Below are 10,111 nucleotides of genomic sequence, written 5' to 3' on the forward strand. Positions count from 1 at the left end.
TCTGTAAATTGCTAATAAATACAGAACAGGGTTCTGAAAATTCCTCTACAACCGGAACCAAAAGTATGTTTATCCATGATGAATGTGGGTATTTCACAACAAAAATCACCCAATCAAGTGAACTATTTAATCAAACATAACCACAGGTGTCAAACTTGCTCTTTTGTCATTTTGCACGGAGCAGGTGCGCTCATCAGAGGACTTCAAACGCATGGGTGGGTTACAGATTAAACATCTACACACGAGCAAGCAAAGTCCTTCTGTTTTCTTAAAGTTTTTAAACCTGTTTTAAAACTGTTGCTTTTTCATCAGCCGGGAGAGCACCGGAATTCCGAATAGTGTAATGGGAAGGCCCGGGGTCGGACTGTAATGGATACCGCACCACCTGTCTGGGGGATGGGGGGCAGACAGGCACAGAGCAGGACCCCTAAGGAGTGAAGTTTTTCCTGGGGAGCAGCAGCAGCCCTCCTCTTAGCGCCAGGACCAGATGGAGCACCGAGCCTCCTTGGATCTTGTAGTCCGCTGCCGTCTTCTCGTCATTCCTGTGAAAGAGTAGACAGGAAGTTGGACAATTTCAAAGTAAGATGTCCGATCTACAGCAGTTACAATGCCGATTCACTCACAGCCCCACGTGCACGTCACTTTGGCATAAAGGGTCTGCTGAATGAATAAATGTAAATGAATAGACAGCAGATTGATTATTATTAATGATAAATTTAGCATACACTTCTTTCCAAATTTAATTTAGATCCATGTCATAAAGCAACAAGAGAGAAGCACCTTGCCCTTTGGGAAGGTGCTTCTCTCTTGTTACGCTGCAAACATTTGGGTTTGAACCCAGAACCTGTCCCCACTACCATTCTGAGAGTTTGGGAATATATTCTAAAAAAGGCAAGGATTTCATGTAGAGGAACGTCCTACATATATTGATACCTCTATGACCCATTTATCTCCACAGAAGCTGGCACAGGAGTACCCTTTAAGTAGCAAGAGAATGGAGTAGGCGTTCCCCCTCCAATACAGTACGGAATTTGTGCAGCTTTGATACTTACATCTGTTTTCCGCTGTAGATAAGTCTCTGTTGCTGTGGTGGGATGCCCTCCTTTTCCTCTACCCTCTCTTTAATTCGCTCCACCTAATATTAAAGAAATTTTAATTTAATGTGTTACATAAATTCAATAAATTTAACCCGTTATTGGCTCAACAACGTCAATTAAATGTCCTCATTACCTTGTCTGTGGGCTCGATATCGATCTCTATCTCTTTTCCAGTGAGGGTCTGAAACGAAAAGAGATGCTTGACGTCGCTGGAGAACATGCCACAAGGCGCCCTTCACAACTCAGGGCCGTTGTGTGATTATAATACACAAGACTAGATGAATGCATACGATATGCACCCAGTGTTTCCTTCTTTCACCAAAATAAAATGCTGAGTAATGAGACCAACGTTGGAGCGATGTCGCTGTCTATAATTGTTTGAGGATAGATAAATTGTAGGGTATACACATAAAAATTACGCCCCGGAATATTTTACCCTTTTAATCTCATGAACCTGCTCCACATTTTGCTACAAAGGGAAGTATTCTAGTGCAGTAACCAGTCGTTAAACGAGACGTCTTAAATACAACGCTTTTCTCCACCAACAATGAGCCCACTTCATATAACTTATAGTAGTCTGAGATTCAACCCAGATTCATGGTCTTACCTTTACTTTAATCAGCATGTTGGATATAGATCATAAAACACGTTTGAAAAAAATGTAATACCAATAATGGATAGACAAACTGACCAACATCAACACTCAAGCCGTCCACTTCTCTATGACTTCCTGTGTAACACCATGAACGTTCCGTGTAAGAATGAACGAGAGATACGTTGGTTCCTTTACGTTCCTTTACGATTTGTTATTTTACATGAAAATCTATTTTACTTGATTAATTTGTTTATTTGTTGTATTAACAAAAAACAATAACCAAACTAAAACCATAACCAATACATTGAATAAATCATAAATAAATATAAAAAACACATAAAAAATAAAATCCAAGTCAATATATTTTTATTAAAAACTATAAATGAACAGGAGCTGGTGAAAAGTTCCAACACTAACGAAGTGATATTGGTGTTGATATTTGTGGTTACTGTCGGTCTCCAACGAATGCACAGATGCACGTGATTAAGTTAATTGGTTAAGTGGTAAAAGCGTGTTTGCAGAACGATGCAGAAACCTACCGTCATGAAGAATTACGTGTGTATGATAGTGTTGGCTGTCATAGCATCAGCTGCTGCCAATGCAGGAGGTAGATTTCACAATAATCTACAGGTTAAACCAAATGTGTATATTTTCCATTTATTGTTAAGTAATTTGTACACATTTTCCTCCATCCAGATATCAAAATAGACTGTTCAAAAGACTCAGTCAACATAACATGGACAATTCCCGCTGAATTTATTCCACACGCAACCCGTTTCTTTCTTGGAAGTTGTATTCCTTCTGATTTTGCCATTCTCCAAACTGGAGAAGCGGAACTATACTTCAAGTATAAATACATCGACTGCAGCTCCAGAAGACGGGTAATGCTGGGTGTTCTAGTGGACATGTCAAGTAATTGTAAATAAATGTTGTTTAAATGCATTTCCTTTTCCCCTCGCAGCCGAAAGGAAAGCGTGTCATCTACCAAAATGAGCTGACCTACCGGCCACAAGCCAGGAATCATCCAGCGGACTTCTCGTATCCCTTCGAGTGTTATTCTCACAGGTATATTAACCTGCTGCCACAAATTTGACATCAATACACTCAAGCTTCTAACTGGAAAACGTTTGCATTGGTTTAATTTAGAGACCAGAACACATGGATTCCCAAGTTCAATAGACCTGGAGTGGGGGTCGCAGAAGGCCATGGGAATCTGATCTTCCACATGGCACTTCTCAATGGTGAACATCTTTCATTTGATGTATTTACCAACAATATAACGTACTTAAACAAAGTGTTTAACTGTTTCTCCCAATCTGTCTGTTTTTTTCTTAATAGAGGACCTAAGTGGAATCTCCAAGAGCAACGAGGTGCCGCTGGGCTCCATGTTGCCCATTTGGGCTGCGGTGGAACAGAAGTCTCACCAGCCCATGTTGCTGCTCATAGACGAGTGTGTGGCAGCAGCCACTCCCGAGCTACAGCCCGCCGGGCAGTATTACCCGCTCGTTGGGAACCAGGGGTGAGGTTTATAGACGCGTGTTTTCGTCTTAGCAACGTGATGGCTCCAAGTACTCACTTGACTTTAAATGTAATCGTGCCCCGCCTTCGCTTGGTGTGAACGCGCGGTAAGGACTCTATTTTTTTTTTTTTTTTTTTGTAAAACGAGGTCATGCAGTGTCTGAATTATTTTGTAGCTCCAACTTTGCTTAAATGCGGATCTTCAAAATGTAAGCAATAACTAAGTTGGCTTTATTTCAAGGATCCAATGGATAGACGGATGGATAGATGTATTTTATATGTTCTGAACTTCTTGTTTTGCAGTTGCCTTTTGGCCAGTACGTGGGGAAACTCAAAATTTCTACCACGGTATCATTCCTCTGCTATGATCTTGAACCTGCAGACCTTCAAGCTTGCTTTTACAGACGAGGTAGGAAGGATGAACTTGAATAATGATGACCCTTTAATATCAAATGCCTCATAACCATATTGCCAATGATTACTGTTGAACTTGCCGAAACTTTGTTCTGCTGATTATTGCTACTATCATAGCTGCATCCATTGCACTCCAAACCGTCCTTGAAGGGAAGGGTTCCTCTTGTGGTCCTTCACTTTTTGAAGTTCCTCCTTGCTCTTCAAGAGGTCTTTGTGATGCTAGTTCAGCCTGATTCAGAGCTGTACAAATAATAAATAAACTGGCCTAATGTTGAAGGACTTGCAGCTCCCGCAGGTTTACATCAACTGTAAACTGGTCGCATGGGACCCTGCAGCTCTCAGCGAAGAAAGGAAGGCCTGTAACTACGTGAAGGAAACCAGCAGGTAAGGCGTATTGTCAATCTTGTATTCCCATCAGTGCTGTGGAAACCATCATGACTTGTACACTGTCTCTACCAGCTGGGAGCTCCTAGACAACCCCAGCCAGAGTCACCTCTGCAGCTGCTGTGACTCGTCGTGCAAGTACCGCCACAAAAGAGGAGCGGGTATGTCTGCCATCTTTAATGTAACCATGACGCCGGTGGTTTGTGTGGCTTCCTTGAACTCATTGTGGCGGTTGTGATTGGTCCATGAAGACAAATCCCGGGGCATTGCTCAGAATGTTGTGTTGGGACCACTGCGCTTCGTAAACCCGTCTGAGAAAGTGGGCCCCAGAAGCACTTCAAGATCAGACCTCAAATAAGGTCTGTCATTAATATGATCTACGTTTCTCATCTTTTTTGTCAATGTCATGTACTGCGACTGGACAATGTCTAATCTCATCTTTCATAGGAATGCCCCGATCAACGTGACGACTGCATTACTGATGAACCCACAACATGGAGGACCAGTAATGTCCCCTGGAATGACCATTTGATTGTTATAATAAATAATTCTACACAAAAGCAGTCTTGACTTGAAATGTTCCTTGGTATCCAGAGGTCCTGTTTTGTAAAGGGTGTTTTTTTTAAAAAAGGTATTCTTTTAGGGATGGTATGTTGTGTCTATTGCAAATGCATCCAACTGACAAGAACACACCAGTTAACTATCAGATATCTTTAGAGATGGATAGATCTTGGCAACGTTTCATCAGGTGCTGATCTTCAATTTATGTCCAAACACCGGCCGCTTCCAGGAACGGAACTGAACTTGAGTGTTGGCCACTAGGTCACGTTAATTTAAAGATTGTGTGTGTGTGTGTGGATGGCTTGTTTAAGCAGCCTCACCTGGCAGTTGTTTGTCAAAATATATATTATTGGGCAAAAGATGGGTTCTCTTGATCTAAACTGGGAGCCTAGTTAATTGACAATACAAATATTGGCAACCCTGCTGATTGTCAAGAGAATTGTCAATTAACTAGTTAAAGGGTTTTTTTTTTTCATTCACTTGTGATACTGTTAGGGTACATTTATCCATGACAAAGTTGTAGTCTCCTGGCTGATGGGCCATCTTCTGTGTTCTGTGAGGAACTTAATAGTCCTCTTCCTTCATACTTAGTGCCACTTAAGGTTCAAGCTGCAATAATATCCTATTTCAGATGTCCTACCCTACATAGAATGCCTATAGCCCTGACTAATATAGATATATATTCCTTGTGAAATGTGTGATACAATGTGTATTTTTACACACTTCATAGATAAATAACACCAGTAGTAGAATTTTGAGGAAACATCTCAATGTATAAAAACTGTTAATTGTCTATTTCCCTGATGCTGCCTGTTCACACACCCAGACTCGTTTAGGGAAACCAGGTGAAAGATATTAGTTTGATTGCTCTGCTGCAGTCAGAACCAAATAAAAGCACTGGGTTCCTGAGCTCATTCACTGGCAACCATGGCATTTCCCTTTAGCAGCGTGGATCTACTTGTCCTTGTAGCAGCTGTCTTGGTGAACGCAGGTAAAATATTTGAATATGGCTGGTTTTTTTTCTTTTTTTGTATATATATGTCACAGTGATTTTTTTTTTTCTCTTTTGAATCTGTTTTGTTGCGATCAAAAAAATCCACTTGAAATTCTTATTTCTATGATCTCTCTTGCAGATATGAAAGCGGACTGTGGACCCGATGGTCTCACGCTGGTCTGGACCGAGACCAGATCCCTGATGGACTTCTCTCTCCTGCGTCTCGGCAGCTGTCGACCGACCGCCGTGTCCTCAAGGGAGGCCATGTTCTCTGTTGAGTTCGGGGACTGTAACTTCAGGAGGACGGTGGGTGAGCTCTACGTCTGTTTTGGGGGTGTTATGATTACTACATGTGTAAACCTTCATTTTAACTCTGGCATTAATCAAGTCCCATCTTTTCTCTTAAGGTCACCAAGGACACCCTGGAGTACAGCAATGATTTAACCTTGGCGTCTCCTCAGAACACAAAAACAACTTTCCGTCATCCCGTATCTTGTTCCTTCGAGAGGTAACTAGAACTACTTGGAATTGTAAAGGCTATGGTCCTCACTATTCAATATCCCTCTCTTACAATTGAACTAGGAGTGTCTCGAAGACCATTGGGTCTTGAGAATTTATTATGGCCCTTTCACTTCTAACTGCCTGGTTTCTCCTTTTTTAAAGGGCCATTGACTGGGCCCCTCCCATGTATGACCCGTCCATGCTCGCAACGTATGGGCAAGGACATCTTCTGTTCAGTATGGACATCATGAACGGTCAGTTTCCTGTTTGCTCAGTGTTTCCAACCACTTGGTCTTGAGGGATTTTACTTCACTAACAAAAGGAAACCATGTCCATCCTTGAACACCTGAATAGCCTTTTTTTAGCCTGCTCAGAGGGTCACAACTTAGCCAGTATCTCTTAGCCAGTGGAGCACTCCTACATCTGACTTGCTGAAGGCGCCCTTTCTCTCCTTGCAATGTTGTCGTTTGCGTCCACCCTACGTTGGACCATCTCTCGATGCTATAAACTCTGACCCCGTTGTTCCAGGCGACTTCTCAGGCCCAGCTCAGTCCCTTGCCTTCAGTCTCGGCTCACTCATCCCAATCATGGCGACCGTGGGCCAGGACTCCCATCAGCCCTTGCTGCTGCTTCTGGATGAATGTGTCGCCACCAACACGCCGGACCTGCAGCCAGAGAGCGCCGTGTATTCCATCATATCTAACCACGGGTAGGTGGGGATAACCAAGGGTCATGATCTTTCATTTAAGCCATCAGCATTTCCCCCTACTTGACCGGACACGTTCCATGTCCTGTCACTCTTCAGATGTCTTATGGACAGCAAGGGGGCACGCTCGCGATTCGAACCCCGGGTGGTCTCCTCAGAGATCCGCTTCTCCCTGCAGGCCTTTAAGTTTGCAGTTGGTAAAGAGGTAATCCCTTTCATATAAGCCTTTGACCGTCTAAATCAGACAAGTTGGGGTAAAATTAGTCGGTGATGCAAATGTTTATGTCGCTTAGTTTATATAGATTTAGTTGAAACATTGGCTTATTTTCAACAGCCACCCTTTTTCCGAAGTGGTGTTGCTTGTGGCCACCCTGTGCTTTACGTCAACAGGTTTACATCCACTGCACACTTGAGGCCTGGGATCCCAGCGCTCTTTTCCCGAATAAGAAGGCCTGCCATATCGTGGGCGACGGGTAAAGACTGCGTTTACATTGACATCATCACATTTACCTGGCTCTGCTCAAACACTGGCTTATTTCCACAGATGGGAGCTCCTTGATGACCCGTCTATGAGCAGTCTTTGTGGATGTTGTGACACCAGCTGTAGCTCAAGGAACACCAGGAGCACATCAGGAGGTACAGCTTCGTTCAACAACATGCGGCCAAGGCGGGCTTATGCAATATGCTGACTTTGATTTGTTTTCAAACAGGAGGAATAACGCACAGGGCTGTCCTTGGACCCCTGACTATTGTGGACTAGGATGAAATTGGTAATTTAAAAATACTTTGGTTTGCTTTAGTTGTGTCTCGCGGCTAAAGGTTTGTTCTTTTCTTTCAGGATTGCCTGTGATCTAAAACTACACTTTTAATTAAAAAAGAAAAACTTTACTTTTCTGCTGTGTCTGCCTCTTTTTACCAAGTTGGATGTAGATTTTATAAAGAAAAGGTTGGATGGGAGGAAAGAACTTGCTTTCTCTAAATGCCCCCTCCCCCTTGTCAGCTGACGGCTAACGTGGTCCAATCAAATACTCAAGGGCGTTCAATTTCATACCTTCAATCTCAAACACTCAATCTGCAAAATAGAGATTCACAGAACTTCACCCAGCCTCCACCTGTTTCGTTCTGATTTATAAACCTATACAATGGGTCTCATTTTTAAATCCTGCAGCATAGAGCCCCAATAAATGAGCCATACCAACTAAATTGTATTAACATTTTATGCAATAGTTAAATCTGACATCAGATTCCTGACCAAGCTGCTCTTGATGGCTACACAAACGGAGAGCAGTACAACTATTTGCTGATTGTTTCTGCAAATAACTTTCAGTAATCCTTTGGTCCACGTGACCTCTCTGAAAGTGTTCACTTCGAAACAGACTGCCGGGGAAACAAATCTGCATCCAGAATTTGACAACCAAAGATTTCATACCAGACTTATGAAATCCAATTGGCCTCTTGTGGATTTTCCAGTGGTAGAATCACGGTCGAGGCTTAGCAATGCTATCCATGACTTTAGGTACTACATCAACCACGTTATACTCGTGAGTAGTGAATTTTAGAAGAAAACATTGCCTTCCTGTCCAATATTGCACATTACATTTAAGTCAGTGACTTAACTCTAAACATGGCAGCAAATGCCAGCTGTAAATGAAACGGCTGCAAATCAGAACATGCAAAAATAATCCTAGGAATAGTGGCTTGGGACAAAACGGAAACAAGTCATCTTTCTAGTGCTTTATTTCAAAGTAAATAAATATCCTTACATTGTTTCAATTATTTCAGCCATGGCAGGCAATGCACTGTCAGGAACAGTATGTAATGAATAGTGTTGGAGCGTGAGACCAAAGCAAATGAAATCAGCTTTTTCTTGCCAAATTACATTATTTTTGCTAGAATTGGAGGGGAACAGATATTCAAAACTTACAAACAAATAACCAATAGTTTCTCAATTCATAACATAACATCACTTGCCAACCCACATCTGTATAGATTTTCCAAACCTTTCCCCTGTGACGGTCAAACCATCAGTTCCAAGTCTTAACGAATCAAACAATAAGTGCTGTCCCACTCTGGACCCCCATTGGACCGTATGAGGCCACGCCCATAACAGATCACCCGACTTAATTCTGCAACATTAATCATATGACCTTATATGGCTGTGGCCCTCCACTCCTTCCCCTCGGTCAGCGCTCGGGGCTGGTGCACAAACACGCTGTAGCGGACACCCTGATTGGCCGCAGCCCGCACAAACCCGCTGTTGGCCGTCATGGTGACGGCCTGCAGCGAGTCGCCGGTGCCAAAGATCATCAGCGAGCGGGTGTTGACCTTGGCGCTGGCGTTGAGACGTTGCGTTCGCTCGGACGGCTGGTCCGGGACCACCCTCACCCGGGCCAGCAGCTCCTTGGCGCGGGCCTTCTCCCCGGGGCCCCCGAGGGTGTCCAGGATCACCTGGAAGTCGTCCACGGCCGACCGGCACGCGTACAGCTCCTTGCCCTGCATGAAGGCCTTGAGCTCCGGCAGCACCTGGTGCTGGCGCTCCTGGGCCGCCTGCTCCGTCAGAACCTGCTCCCGGAAGGTGAAGTTGCAGTGTCCGTGGCTCAGCGACGACACGTAGCTGATGAGCGTGGTGATGTCCAGGTTGGCCCGCTGGCACGCGTCCACCTTCACCTGGGTGGGGAACGCCAGGCTGGCCACGATGGTGTCTCGATCCACCCGGGTCTGGCTCAGGTCTGCCTCCTCTTCGTCGTCATCATCCTCATCCTCATCACCATAGTCCTCTTCCTCATCGGGTTCAGAAACGGCGTGCGTTAGATCCTTCTCTGCTCCGAGCTGCTCTCCATCTTCCTCACCTTCCACATCATCTTCCTCGTCGTCGTCGTCCTCCTCGCTGCTCTCCTCCTCCTTCACCGCCGGCACAGCGTTCACCGCCACGATGTCGCCGCGCACCGACACGCCCATCTCTCGCAGCAGGTCGGCCATGGGGCTGGACACGCCATTGTAGAAGGCAAAGATAATGTGCGGCTTGCTGTACTGGATGGGCTGCTGCCCGCTGGCGCGCACAAACTCCTCCGCCTGGCTTACGATGCTGCGGTCGCCGTACTGGCCCCGCCCCTGCCAGATGTTGTGCAGTGCCTCCGCCTTGCGGCCCACCGCCTTCACCCACGTGTGTCCGCCGTTGGCCACCACGTCCACCACCAGCGACTGCTTCCCGCCTCCGCTGTCCTCGTCATCCTCGTAGCCAAAGACGTGCAGCAGGGAGACCACCTCTTCCAGGCTCTCCGCCGTCTCCACGATGGCCCGCAGGTGGGTGAGGTTGGTGCTGTGGAGGTGGGACTCTTTGA

The 10,111-nt window shown here is 45.0% G+C and overlaps 2 protein-coding genes across 3 annotated transcripts in view; both read right to left on the reverse strand.

The window, feature by feature from the left end:
• Positions 1–113: 113 nt before the first annotated feature.
• Positions 114–1,846, reverse strand: nedd8l (NEDD8 ubiquitin like modifier, like). Its single transcript, XM_079751104.1, has 4 exons — positions 1,705–1,846; positions 1,231–1,278; positions 1,053–1,135; positions 114–542 (listed from the first exon to the last, which is right to left on the reverse strand). Exons 1-4 carry the CDS (start codon positions 1,720–1,722, stop codon positions 428–430), a joined length of 264 nt encoding a protein of 87 aa, XP_079607230.1. The 5' UTR covers positions 1,723–1,846; the 3' UTR covers positions 114–427.
• A 6,663-nt stretch (positions 1,847–8,509) lies between these two features.
• The window catches only part of cUnh7orf25 (chromosome Un C7orf25 homolog), a 2,438-nt gene continuing 836 nt past the window's right edge, over positions 8,510–10,111 (reverse strand). For both annotated transcript variants that reach the window (XM_079751094.1, XM_079751095.1), the window contains exon 2: positions 8,510–10,111. This exon is cut by the window's right edge. In XM_079751094.1, coding sequence (XP_079607220.1) covers positions 8,919–10,111 — 1,193 coding nt within the window. In that variant the 3' untranslated portion in view covers positions 8,510–8,918.

This window comes from Pollachius pollachius (assembly GCF_949987615.1).
Source record: "Pollachius pollachius genome assembly, chromosome: 14".
NCBI classification, from domain to species: Eukaryota; Metazoa; Chordata; class Actinopteri; order Gadiformes; family Gadidae; genus Pollachius; species Pollachius pollachius.

Coding starts and splice junctions, on each gene's coding strand:
- nedd8l (XM_079751104.1), bottom strand. Junction 1,136..1,230: donor ATATCGAGCCCACAGACAAG/GTAATGAGGACA, acceptor CTTTAATATTAG/GTGGAGCGAATTAAAGAGAG. Junction 543..1,052: donor ATCTACAGCGGAAAACAGAT/GTAAGTATCAAA, acceptor ACTCTTTCACAG/GAATGACGAGAAGACGGCAG.